The sequence below is a fragment of the Melanaphis sacchari genome, unplaced genomic scaffold (assembly GCF_002803265.2).
Source record: "Melanaphis sacchari strain LSU unplaced genomic scaffold, SCAv2.0 Contig110_pilon_pilon, whole genome shotgun sequence".
Taxonomy (NCBI): Eukaryota; Metazoa; Arthropoda; class Insecta; order Hemiptera; family Aphididae; genus Melanaphis; species Melanaphis sacchari.
The window spans coordinates 30,428-45,434 of NW_020270425.1; the positions used below are offsets into that span (position 1 = coordinate 30,428).

General features: G+C 23.1%; 1 protein-coding gene across 1 annotated transcript; it reads left to right on the plus strand.

The window, feature by feature from the left end:
* The first annotated feature begins 3,590 nt into the window (after positions 1-3,590).
* On the plus strand, positions 3,591-9,248 carry LOC112603741 (uncharacterized protein KIAA2013 homolog). Its single transcript, XM_025352466.1, has 12 exons — positions 3,591-3,787; positions 3,894-3,969; positions 4,039-4,136; positions 5,366-5,843; positions 5,916-6,030; positions 6,087-6,203; positions 6,285-6,550; positions 6,625-6,712; positions 6,814-6,953; positions 8,613-8,762; positions 8,819-8,943; positions 9,020-9,248. The coding sequence occupies exons 2-12, from the start codon at positions 3,914-3,916 to the stop codon at positions 9,214-9,216; spliced, it is 1,830 nt and encodes a 609-aa protein (XP_025208251.1). The 5' UTR covers positions 3,591-3,787; positions 3,894-3,913; the 3' UTR covers positions 9,217-9,248.
* The last annotated feature ends 5,759 nt before the right edge of the window (positions 9,249-15,007 follow it).

Here is a 15,007-nt window from a genome sequence, read left to right on the forward strand (position 1 = left end):
ACTAATTTTTGTCTTTGTTATTTATTACTTTATTTTCGTAGAATAAATAAGTTTAAATAAGAATTTTTTCCTTTTATACTAATGTGTAGTGAAGATCTATTATCTACTTCATATAGTTGAGTAAACTGTGTTTTTTTTTCTAAAAACTTATTCAATCAAATACTGTCTAAGTGTTGTATCAACCACTATATCATATTATATGAGTATTAATATATAAGCTTAATAACATTCTTATATTAGTATTACCCAATACACTGAAGTACCTATCTCTCTCTTTTTCTTGCGTTAATTGCTCAAGGACTTGTGTCTGGTTAGTAGTAATTTTCTATTCTTAATGCTTCTTTAATTTTTTTTTCAATTCACAATATGTTTGGTATGTAATCTTAACCACTCTATTCATGTATTATGTTTTATTTAGTAATTATTTTTTGGAGATATAAAAATTAATTCTATAAATTATTTGTTTTGAATTCAATAAATTCAGAATAAGTCAAATTTATTTTGCACATTTTTACTTCTTTGTTTTTTATCCATATTGAGTAATTTTTTTTTTTTTTAATTATATTATTTTCATGACTAGTATAGATAAGTATTTACTTAATAATTAATTTAATATGTACTAAATTAAATTACCTAAATACCCACTAAATTAACATATTTATTAAAATATAATTTTTAGAATGATGATTTAAATAGTAATGAAGAATGTACAAAAATAAAACAACGAAAATGTAATTTTTCTGAAAAAAAGTTTGGAAATTAATCATATCAAATGTTCTATATCAAAATGTGATATGAAAATCAATACATTTGTTCAAATAGGTACCTATCTACATTTTTAATCAAACAAAAACAAAATTAATAAGTATGGTAAATGAAAATATTGTAATCAACATTTTGCATCAGAAAACGTTAATACCAAGGTAATTTATTATTAACATACAATGTAATCATTAAAAAGTGTATTTTCGTATTTCAATTTAATTTAGCAATAAATAAGTATAAAAGGTTATGAAATAAGTCTCCAGTAAAATTTATAAAAATATATTAACTTGAAATCACTAATTAAAAGTAACTATTCATTCAGCTATTCACATTACACTATATTCAATTATCATAATTTTTAAAAGGTAGGTAACTAATATGTATAAATAACAAAACTGAATAACAACCAATAAGTATTTGAATAAAAAATTATATGAACAGTCAACATGCATTTTTAGTGTACAAAACAAAATATTTAATTTTATTTAAATTATACACTAAAAAAATGCACCTATTGCCACAGAATTGTATACTTATTTAACTATTCTAAAATAAGATGTAAACAAGGTTAAAATCAATAATTATAGAATGTAAATGTGCTAAGCAGTTAAGCTCATTACATATCTACTCCATTCCGTTAAATTATAACAAAAACACATTTTAATAATTATTTCTGAAATTATATGCTATATTATGTATATCTAATTCATATTAATTAAATAGTATATTATATTAATGATATTTATGTGACGTAAGTAAATTTTTCTCACGTGATTTTGTTTTATAAAAATAAAAATATATTTCAATAAATATCTTTTTAAATAAAATTACACAATACCTACACATAATTTGCATTAAATAATTTACTAATATAGTAAAAATAATTATAATTTATAATATAACATTATTGACAATTTAATATGATAATACTTTGTATATTTTATTTAATTTAAATTTAAATATTGTTTTAATAATTTGGTTTTAAATTACTGGTTTATTTTTAATATTACAATCATGTTCATAATTATTTATCATTCACAACAGCATAAGTGGCAAACGTTTGAGAGCTGTCTTCATAGACACAGTATTATTAATGTGTTATTTCGGATTAAATTCTCTTCAACCTATTAGTTATTAGTGATTGATGTGGAGTTATAGATAAAGTTAACTTCTAGTCTTTTTATTTTCAAAATTTAGTAATTATAATAATAATAAAAAAAAAATGATATTTTACTAATATTTATGATATATTTTTACCCTATTTTTGTGTCATAAATTCAGTAAGTATAATGTTATAATAAATTTGTCTACCAATTCATCATTTGTTAACTCAATTTTTTTTATTTAAAAAAAAAAAAAAATGATTTACAATAAATTATAATCATAAAATAAATACCTGGAATAGTTTTGAATATATTAAATAGTTATTTAGTTTCATTAATATTTTTTTTATATTTAAAATAATTTTGTCTTTGTTGTTACATTAGGTTTGGATTATTTTGATCAACAATAATTTTCATACGAGAGTAAAGTTATCATATATTTATTTTGACAAAATGACTAACTTTTTTCTATAACGGTTTTTACTGTCTTATCTAATAAAAAATACTCTTGAGTTCTCTTAAATACTTTCTTTGATTATGATTGTCATGATGAATTTGAAAGATTTTATGGCTCAAATACCAGAGACTATATTCATTGATAATATTGTAATAAATGTAATATGAATACTTTTTAAAACGACGATATATATATTTCATTTAATTTTCCAAAGCAGAATTTTTTTTTAGAATATTTTGATACATTATAATTTAATTTTGAATGAATAGTTAATAAACTACTCATCTTAAATTTTATTTTGTTGATTGAAATAGGTACTCCCAATTATAGCCTGTTTCAGAATATAAAATAAAAAATTAATTGCATTAAAAAAAAATTATAAAAACTTTAAACATATAACAATGAAAAATCTTATATTATTTTTCAGAATTGATTTAAAATCATAAAAAAATATTTTTAAAAAAGTTACAACTTTTTAAAATATTGTGTGAAGATAATTTAAATAAAACTTGTTTGTTTTATGTTCAAATGTTTAATCATAAATATGGTTTTGAGCAATTCATTGTTGGGCATTAGGCATAAACCATACACTATGACTATAGTGATACATGTTGTCTTAATAAATTTTCACAATGTTCTAAAAAAAGTGTACATTATATTCATCTTTGAGTAGAAAATATATATTTTTAGCTTTTTACTATACAGTTTACCATTAGTCTGATGTTTTTAATAGATAAATTATGAAATTAAATTAAATTTGAATTTGTTCTTTTATAAATATGAATATTTAAATGTTTGTCGTTAAATCCAAGTGCGATTAGGAATAATAATAAGACATTTAAATTTATAATAAATACATCTGATAATTATGGAATACAGGATTTAAGTTAAATGTTTTGTCAACATTAAATTTCTCATACTACGTATCAGCATTGATTTTAGAATATACTGAAATATACGTGTAAATAAACATATAAATATTTATGTATAATAGGTATTCTAAAATCAATGGTATCTATATCACTGCGAGAGAAACATCAGATTGAAAAAAAAATGTTGTTCATTCGCATATCTTCCTAGTCGACTCAATCATTATATTTATAATATCCATATATTTATGTTGAAAATGTGAAATGATTTGCTAGTTAGTAGTTATAACATTTTGGAACGTTAACTACATAGTACATACAAACAGTACTAACACTACACAAGTGACTAATGTGATATGATTGAATTATTATCTTATCGGTTATTATTCACTCGTTGAGATAACAGTATCATTAAACGCCGGAATTTTCGTAGCATAAATGTACCTACTTACGACTTCTATTAGTTTTAAAATTTCGTAAAATTTTGATGACCACCTGAACGCCTCAAATATTTATGTCAACAATAAGGCTGTGAAAACAATGTGAAACCATAATAATTGGCATGATAGACATCTAGTCCCGCACTTCCGCAGGTACACGCCTGTACTGTAGAATTGTATTTGTTTATTTTGTGTGACGCAACCATGTAACTATAATACTAAACCTAAATGCACTTTTAATTATTATCGTTGTTGATAGTTCACACGCATTGCAACGATATGAGTCCACGAGATTTTCTGTACCGGTTGAGAAGAAGCTTAGAAAAAATAAAAATGTAAGCTTTTGTTTATGCGAGTATCGAGCGTTCATCAAATGATTAACAACTATGCATTCTAAATTACAGATCGAAGAAAATCGCCATTGTGGTCACTTTTTTTGTCACTTTAATATTTTATCTAAGTTCTTACTGGATATCGTCTAACAACCGAAGTCTAGAGTATGGTAAGTTTTTAATCATTTTTAATAAGTTGCATATTAATAAATTGTTTTAGTAAAATATAATACACGCTATTTGAATAAGTATTTTTGATAAATGATAGGTACCTTTAATACGTTCGCAACAAAATTACATCATAGGCGTCATTTTGATTTTTCCCTTTTGCGGATATTGCTTTAAGGCATCATTTTTACATTTATTTTCATCTACTTCAGTTTGGCCAGCGTTGCATCTTAATCTTTTTTTTTTATTCTTCAGTGTTGTTTAGTGTATATTACTGTATATGTATGTGCAATCCATTCTCAAATTTTCTATTTTTCTAATGGGCATCATAAAAAAAAAAAAACCGTAAATTTGATCATCACCGGGGAATGTGTATACAAAATTGAGCCGCAGCGCACATGTTTATTATTAATATAATAAACATTTTTTTAAATTTGAGAATTTATTGTAATGTACTAAAGTGTAATTAACTTTGTTTATCTTAAGTAATGTAAATAATACAGTTAAAATTAAATTTATTATAGAAAATTTTTAGATTACTTTTTATATACAATTATATTATAAAGTAATGCAGTATCTTTAAGATAAATGGTAGATATTATTAATTCTAAACCAATTTATAGGATTGCAAAAGTTTTTGGTAGAAAATAAATAACAATATTCATAAACTAATTTAAGTATTAGTTAATTTATAATATGATGGTGTCAAAACTTTTTGAAATCCATAAGTAATCACTTTTAACTGATAGTTTGAATTTATTTTTTTATCAGTGAAAATATGTACTAGTATTTGAGAAATAGAACTATTTTAATATCATGATACAAACATGATATTTGATATTTTGGAATATATTCATATAAATATTCACAATTATTGTCTTATAAATTTTAAAATTCCTGAGTGAGTGCATCTTATGTATGTAGTTTACTTAAACCTTTCAGATGCTTCCATATGCTTAATTTAAAATAATGTCTAATGTTATTAGCTTAATTATTAGAAAAAAAATAGTTCTTAAATGTTATAGATACCTTAGTAAAACATAAAAAAAATTGCATATTATAGTTACTAAATGATCATTATAAGCATTAAATATAAATAAATTTATTAAATACCTGTTCTATATTTAATTTACACTTTTTACCTAACATTATTAATATTATTAATATATTGATGCATTAATACAATTATTTTCAATCGAATAATCAATAAAATATTTTTATTTATTTATAGATGAATTATTTATGAAGAATGGTCTATTTGAGAAGCTATCTTTGCATAAGCAAGCTTATGATTTATTTGATGCCAACATTAAGCATGAACCATTGGATCCAGATGAAAAGCCTTACAAAGAATTTATAGGAAATGGTTATTTTGGAGTAACACTAGATTATGATTCTCCAATCTATATAAAAGGAAATAGAGCATTGTCAATACCTATTTATTGGTATCCAATAATCAAAATAGATATTGAAGCTCCATCAAAATTGGCTACAGTTGTTGATTATAAAAATGGTATAGCATACCGGTATGAATGTTTTTCCAATCGACTCCAATATAGTATTAAATATTTTGCATTCCGAGCCTTACCAACAATTCTAGTCCAAGATATAGAACTAACAAATCCTACAGATTTTGTATTATTTGCTAAACTGAAAAAACACTCTTATAAAACACATGGTTGGTCAATGTTTAACTCACGTTCCATAAAGTAAGTTGGTTTATAAACTCATATTTAAAGAAAAAAATTGTATTATAATATTGTTTTATGTTATTACTATAGACTACCTGACCAGACTGAAAATTATATAGTTGAATCTGGTATTAGTGCATCAACATCTGACAATCCAATTTATGGTGTTTCAATAACATACTCTCAATTCCCAACTAGTGTTAAGGTAAATCAAAAAGTAAATTAAATAATTATGGATGTTTATCATATTTATTTTTTTAGGTTGTACCACATAGTATATTTAAATTACGTATTATTATCGCACTAGAATATTTGGTTTTGAAAAACTCCTTAGAATTTACTGAAATAAAGTCAACTTTAGAAAAAAAATCAATCGAAGTAAGTTTGATTATTCTTTTTATTATTGTTATTTATAATACTTATGTTAATTTGTGTCGTATCTATTTTAATAATCTCCAGTCAATATTGAAAGTCTCGCATTATGAAAACATTGAGAAAACTCATATTGATATTTGGGAAAAGCTATGGAGTACTGGGTTTTCTATAAGCATGTCAAAAGCCAGTGGTGTTTTAAATGGAGATTTAATTAATGCGACAGTTTACAATGTTCTATCTAGTGTGCGAGCACCTTCCTATGAAATTTCATCTTCTCCTGCCGTTCTTGCTAAAGTTGCAAATAGTCTTTCATATGTTGAAGGTTGTTATGGTGCAAATCATGATACTTTGTACGTATAATTTTTGATTTGTAAAAAAAAAAAAATAATGAAATTTAATCATATATTTTTTGATATTATTTTAGACAAGCAGTAGGTTTATGGTCAAATCTTTCTTCAATTGAAAAAATTAACAATGCTGTGTCATTATGGATTCTTACTTTAGAAAAACAAGTAAATGTTTTAAATTTTACTTTCATATATAACAACTACATAAACACTTATTTATTTTTATAGTTGATAATTATGTAATTTAATTTTAATCTTTGTTTCAGGGATGTCATAATCTTGTTAAGGCTGGGGCTTCTGGGGTAGCTCAAGCAATGGTTTTAAGTTTTGGTAATTTTCGATTTAGCAATCAACATTTGGTATTTAATATGCATCCAAAATTTTTACACAGAGATTTTTACTTCCGGTAATATTAAAATTGTTATGCATTATGTCTATTTAAAAATATAATTTATGTTATTGCTAAATATTTCTTGATCACTATATGAAATATAATTGATAAATTAGTACTTTAAAGTTTTAAAGATGGGCAATACTAAGCAATATTAAATATTTTAATTTCCACTCAGAATTTTGTATTCTTATTATATAAATTAAAATGTGCATACTGTGTTGTGTATAAATGTACAAAATACACCATTAAATACAACAATTAAATTACACATTACATTTTTATTTTAAATTCTAAACGGATGAATCTATTGATTTTAGAATGATGTATGTATTGTGTGTGTTAGTAATTTTGAGGGAGGTTTGGGTATTGAATTGTAACTAGTTTATATTTTAAACAAGTTAAAATTAGGATTCCCAGTATTTTTGTTTTGCAGTTGAACATTTTTTAAGTGCATAATTTTTATACCTAAAGCTTTACAATTTAATATTAAGTTCAATAAAAATTACAAGTAATTTATACTGAAACTAAACACTAAACAAATCTAAAAAATATTTAAGCATATATTTTTTTATAAATATTTTAAGCTCATATTTGAACGAAATTATTTAATGAGACTTTAAATAACAGTATTCATTATTTTGTTATAGTTCAAAAACAATATTCTTTGTGGTATAGAATATTTATGAATATTATTATATTTTATTAAATATACTAATATTAAAATAAGTTTCTTTTATAGCAATTATAAAACAATATATCATGCGATTTAGACTGATAATCCGTTCAGAATTGTTTTTCTTATTTAATGATATATTAATGAAATTCAATTAAACATTTTATCACAGTGATCCACTTACCATACTGTAGGCTGGTACTCACTTGACACTTTTTAGTTGTTATTTAAATACATTGTTTATGTTATTGTAAGGGCTCATGACTTATTGCATTTGAACATTTTTGCACATTTCAAAGTTTTGATTCTATTTTGCTATTTGTATGTTTTTAGCATTATTTTATGCATTTATTGTTTCTTAAAAGAAGATGTATTTTTTTATCATTATTAATCAGTTTCATTAGCTTATTTTTATACAATAATTTGTTATTTAAACATGATATTGTTAATGTTTAAATAATTCCATTGATAAAGAGGCCCTATCTTATTTTGCGGTATTTAATTTACTCAATTATACTTATTTATATTTTCGTATTTCACATACAAATTTTATAAGAAGATTAGAAATTATTGGAATATCACAAAAAAATGTAGTTACAAAAATGTTTAAAACTCATCTATATTAAATTTAAATTATAACATTATTAATTAATAAAAACAATTATGTTTTAATTTTTTTTTTTCACTTTTATATTTTAATATATTTTTTTACATATTTTAGCATTTTTAATGTATATTCAAGCACTTGTTTTTAGTGCATAATATTGCGCTTATCATGACCTTTCTAAAGCTATGTCATGAGCCCTGGTTGTTATTATAAAAACTTAATTAAATCTATTAGTTAATTTATTTTAAATTATTCAAATTTAAAGTTGAATTATTATTGTCTTCAAAATGCAAATTTTATTTACAACAGCAATTGTAACATTAAATTTCATATTATATTATTTTTATGTGTTATTATTTTTAACGAGTATGTTACATATGTTTTTGTATAGACGCCTCAATTATGGGAATATGACTCACATAAATGTAACAGTTTCAGTCCAAGAAAATAATAAAGCTATTATCTCTGTAGCTATTGACCGCAGCGATAAGAATTATTATGCATGTGATGGTGGATGTTTAGATGAACCTGTTTTATTAGGGTAAATATTGTTTTAGAAAATATTATAAAAATAATCTAATCAATATTTTTTTACAGGCCTGAGTATAAAACATTTCCAGTTAAGCTAACTGATCCTGTAACGGGAATATTATATTTGACCTATGATAAAAAACACATGGAAGAATTAAAACATACAATTCATGTTAAAGAAGTTTCAGAAGGTATTATTCTAGCTTTTTATTTTGCTTTTCAATTAATATTATTAATATTAACACATTTAAAAAAATAATATTTCAGCTCCTGCACATGAACATCATGTATTAGCACTTCATAAACATGGCCACCGTCTTGGAGGATTACCTACTTTTTTTTGGGTGGCAATCGGTTGTTTGATTGTTGTATTTCACTTATTCCTATTCAAACTAATATACAATGAATACATTAACTGGCAAGATAAATCAAGAATAAAATATGGCAAACTAGCTTATAAATAAATATCATTAAAATTATTTTTATTCACAATGCTCGTAAAAGTAATAAACTATTTTACAAATATATGTTATCATGAAAGTAATTTATAAAATATTTTAAATATTCTTGATTTATTTAACCATTATTAATTTGATTTAAAATTTATAAGATCTCATGTTAAAACATCTAATCATAGATTTAAATTACTTTGATTGGTAAAATAACTATGAATAAATATGAATAATATAATTCATTTTATTGTTATTGATTGACAGTTTATTACTATCTTAGCTAAAATTAATGTTTATAAAATATAAAATACAAATAATAAACTCAAAACTACAACTAAGGATTTGAACTTATTATTTATATAAGAATATAAAATAATTATAAAAATATTTCACATTTAAGTCACCATTTAGATTGATGTCTTACTATTAAATGTAAGGAAAAAATAAATAAAAACATTTAATAATTTAATTATTTACAGGGTTGTAAAAAACGGTTGAATAATTTATTCAAATGTAGAATCGCATTTATATTATTGTATGCTAAGTAAATAATTTTCTATTGATAATTTATGTTTTAACTATCGTTAATAAAATATAATCTTTATGGCTATTGAAAATTCCATATTCTTTAGCTAAAAAAACATAAAAATATAAAGTATGTTGATAAATAGTAAGTTTTTCAAAAATTTAATCTTTTATAAGATGTTTGCTTGGAGTTAGATTTTAATAAAAAAGGGACAAAAATCATATAATAAAAATGGCATTTAGATCGATATTCAGTATTATCAATTATTTTAATTTTAAACCAAAAAATACGTAGTAAAATCTCAAAGTTTTCAAAACATAATTTAATATATTATAAGATTATAATATCTAAAATACATACCTATTTTGCCCATCCTCTTTTATTAATATAAATGATTGATATTTTTTTATTAATCAAATGTGAACTATTTGATATTTTTTGTTTATTTTTCTATGGGTTTGATTTGTAATTGAGATTGACATTAAATAATATAAAAAAATATTTATTCTCTTAGTTTATTCAATTAATTTTGCTATAAAATCACTAAATGTACTTTTTATTCTACAACTAAGAATTAATGTTATAATATGTTTCACATTCATTGTATTTTAAGCTTTCTCAGTGAAATCTTGTTATTAAAAAATTAAGGATTAATAACTTTATTTGAAAATGTATAATAACTACTAAATTCAAAAGAAAATATATTTAACTCTATCATTTTCACAGCGATCTAAATTAATGAAAATATATTTATTTCGATTAATATTTAACAATGTATTTTCAATATATTTCATTAGTACATAGACCTAAAATTTATTATGAAATCTTACTACAAAAATAACAATTCCAAAGATGATTAAATTTAAGCTAAATAAAATATTTTACATATTATTATTAATAAATTGCAAAAAAAAAAAAAAACAATCTTTTGCAAATACTATACTTATTTATAAAAAATACGTTGCCTATTATTTATTTACCTATAGTTACAATATGTTTTAGCTATTTTACTATACTACCTAAATTATACTAAGAAACAGATAATTAATAGAAACAAATTAATCAAGTAGTTTGTTAGAAAAGTTAATAAAAAAAAAAACTGATAACTTTTTTAATGTCATAAAGGTTAATGTATAATTGTTAAAAGTGTAATCAATTCTATTCAGTTACTTTCTTTATTTTCATGTTAAGACTAATATTATATTATTTTTATTATTTATTAATTTATTGTATTTTGTGATAATACTGTTAACTATGATTATTAGATTATTACCAACATAATAATGCTACTAATATGAATCAATTGTAAAAATATAACATAATTAAGTTACCCTAAGCATTTTTTTGTAAAAATCATTTCATTATTTAATGTTCATAATATTTAACCAAATAAAAATGTAATACTATTTAACATAAAGTATAGTATTACTACATTTATCTATGACTGTTTTTAAATTTTTACCATGCATCGTCAAATTTGTGATTAATTTTTAAATTTATAATTTGTTTTAATATTATATTCTAATAAAAGTCTCTTTAAAAATTTCAAATGATTATATCGATTTTTCAAACTTTTTGAATGAATAGATGCATATGTTATGTATCTAAATTAATTATGTGTGATATTAGATGTGGTTCTTTTCAAATAGTTTTTTTAAACACAAATTATCTCTTGAGTGTCCTCATCATATAGAAGAAAAATCTCTGCTCAAAATAATGAAATTTATGAAATGTATTTATCATGAATCTCATTAATAATTACTTTTTGAGAATAGTATACTGTATATTTAATATGTGTAAAATTTTGGTGTTAAGTTTAATATAGGTGATCACGAAGATTAATTTGTCAATAAATTTGCATCTTATTTTTTGGATTACCTGACTAGAAATTTATTAGCTACAATTATATGATTCAGGTGAATACTAAAATTTAACAACAGATTTGGTTAGGTTATTTTTTTCATTTTCCTTGGTTTATGAAGTTTTAGGTAATTTTAACGTTTTAAGAATATTTTTCATTTTTGAGCTGTATTAGGAATATGACAGAAACACAAAAATATTTCCTAGGATTTTAATGAAAAAGTTTTGTATTTTTTCATTTTTGTACTTTAACATATCGTTATTTGCTGATTTGTTATTGTAATTAAATTGTTACATATATTTATATTAATATATATTATTAAGTATAAAATTTAACTTTAAATTTAATAACATTTTTCTGTAAATTATATAAAACAATAAAAATATATTCATAGCATAAATTATAGATAATAATATTTTAAAATAAATCAAAAATGTTATTGTGTATTATAAAATCATAAGAATTTCTAGTGAATGATGTTTTTAAATTATAACAAAATAATTAACATATCGTTATTTATCGTTTAAATAAGTAATTTCATCTAAGTTGGAACTTAAAATGTTTAAAACGTATAATTGTTTTAAGTGCTTTTTTATATTTTTATGCAGGTATAAAATTAACTTAAGTGGGGTTTTGTATTAAATTTAAAGAATTTTGACCAACCAATTCCTCATTTGTTTTTTTTTTTTTATAATTTAATAATATTTTAACCCATTAAAATTATTTAGGGGGGCTGAGCACCATTAGAATATTGGATATTTATAACGTGTATTTATATTCAAATATCCAAGTTTCAACAATTTTAGAAAACGACTATTGCAATAAAATTCTAGCTGTGATAAAAAATTTAAATTTCAAAATGTAGTAAACGAAAAGAAATTGTATTGATAAGAAAATATAAGATAACACGATTTTGATAACCACAAACCTATACCATGGTAGATAATTACAACTCAGGTATTCAACTTACTATGGTCAATAAGGAAAATTACAAAATTATTATCTTCATTACTGATAATAGTCTGTAAATTGTAATCATTGAAATAAGATTATTATTTTTGAGAATTTTAATCTTAAAAGTTACATTTATGAATCAATGATGAAATTGCATTTTTCAGTATACAACATTGTTAATATTATTATATTGTATTATTTAATATTTTAATATTTATGTATACTATTAAAATCCATAATAAAATGCAAACATTTTTAGTTAAGTAGTAAAATAATGACACCAATAGGCGTAATTTGGAGAGCCAAAATTAAAATTTTAGAAAGTTGAAATAATATTCTTACCTAAAAGTTCGATAATAGGTAAAATCACTCTAATATCAAAATTAAAAGCACACTATTGAAACTGTTGAACGAAAATTTACTATGTCGTACGTGTTTAAGATGGAGACAACACATGTAAGTGACATGTTCTCTTAAAATGTGGTCGTATGAAAGTCGGCGAATAATGATGAACCTACGTCAATACAGTCGCTGTTTATTATGCAGCGCTTGAATTGAGGGAGAGGAGTCAGTCCAGTGGCGGATTAAGCAATTTGCCGCTTACAAGCAGGGTATTTGCCGCCCTTTCGTTTTATACTTTTTTTTAAAACAAAATACATATAGAAATACTTTGTTAGTTTAATAATTCTTTATTATATTAAATTTAATACAATCGTCAAATATTATATAATAAATTTATTAAAATATTTTTGTTCGGCTTTTTAGGTTAGCGAATGTTTTGATTAGGTCTTGAAAATCAATTGTCGACACTAATTCAGATTCGATATTTCGATGCATAGAAGAGCCAAACTATTTAATATTTATTTTTGAAACATTCTTTGCGGATTATATTGCAATACACATTCCTATATTACCTAAATGCTACCTATATTACCTATATTAATATATTATAATATAATTTCGCACACTAAACACCACGGAGTTAGGTGCAATAATACAAATAAGAAATGCCGATTGGCACACAAAAATAATACAACTGCGATTCGTGACTGTGATATATCAAATAATTTTAAAACATCTAATATTATAAAAAAAAAACGTCGATTTGCGACTACGAATCGATCGATGGCAAAGTGGTACGAGGGCGATATTATATAATTGATATAACTTAATTAATATTATTTTATTCAAGCGTCGGCTGAGACACATTGTATTGTAAAATATTGTGCGGATGACGCCAATTTATTGGCAGGTTAACCTAACCGCAGTGAACGTGTCATCAAAAATATTTATTTTATAGAAATATAGAGTAAATTGTTTTTACCTGTTTTTAAATTTGTGAAAAAAGTATCGAGTTTTCTTATTTTTTGAATAACCCTTTTCTCTTTTTCTTCATGCTTTTCTCGCAGCTTTTTGTATCTTGCACCACTTTTCCTTTTTCTACCATCACTCATTGTGATGTAATAATTTGAAGAATTATAATAAAAATGAATAAAGACTCTCGTACACAAGTTGCACTGTCTCAGTGTCGCGGTATACTAATAAGCAGAATAATGTTATAATAAGGATTAAAGAATATGTATAACATTCTTTGTAATTGTAAGTAATAGAATCACGAAAATAAAATATAATTGACAAAAACAACGTCGTATCGGCTATCGCCATAATGTGTAATATGTGTAAACATAATATATTTAATATAAACCGTTTCTGAAAAAAACATAGATTCGCTAATAATAACAATTACAGTTGATCGCATTCACCGAAACCATTCCCGTATCTTACTGAGTTAATAACCTAGTTGCTACCTATACTCATTACAGTCATAAGTCATAAGACATTATAATATAATTTTATAAATACATTTTTTTTCTTAAGAGCGGCAAATTTACCGCTCTAATCACCTGATTGTTTTGCCTGTAGGGTAACCCGACGCTGAGTCAGTCGATTATTTTAAAAATTTTTCTAGTGTATCCCTTCTATAAACGTATCTTAATAATTTTCACATTTAAATCTTCAAGGGCGTACCTATACGTATATTATTTTTACGCTTTTACATTCCACCTCCAATAATTGTTTTTAATTCTAGTGCTGCGTGTGTGTTAGGATTTAATTTAATTTATTTAAGACTTATATAGATATTGCTTATTAGATATTATATTATTATGGTACTTACAGTATTCTGGCCATAAACACGATTCCGAACCGTGCTGCAGGCGCCACTGATGCAATATAGGTAAATGACTACACGAGTGACGACTGACGATCGAATTCCACGGTCGAAAATTGTACTTACTACAAGGAGGTTGTATATACTTACTTGTTTGCATAATCTAGTATCATGTAATGCTACCTATACAATATAGGTACATGTATAATATAATAATCAATAAATTTACGTATGGGTGTCGAGCAGGCAGGTCAGTCGTCAATCGGTTTGATATATTTTTAGAACTATTTCA

What these genes read in the sequence shown, in the direction of transcription:
- LOC112603741 (XM_025352466.1), top strand. Translation starts at nt 3,914, where the DNA reads ATGAGTCCACGAGATTTTCTGTACCGGTTGAGAAGAAGCTTAGAAAAA. An exon ending in CAACCGAAGTCTAGAGTATG is followed by an intron (nt 4,137 to 5,365) that starts GTAAGTTTTTAA and finishes ATTTATTTATAG; the next exon opens with ATGAATTATTTATGAAGAAT. An exon ending in TTCTTACTTTAGAAAAACAA is followed by an intron (nt 6,713 to 6,813) that starts GTAAATGTTTTA and finishes TCTTTGTTTCAG; the next exon opens with GGATGTCATAATCTTGTTAA.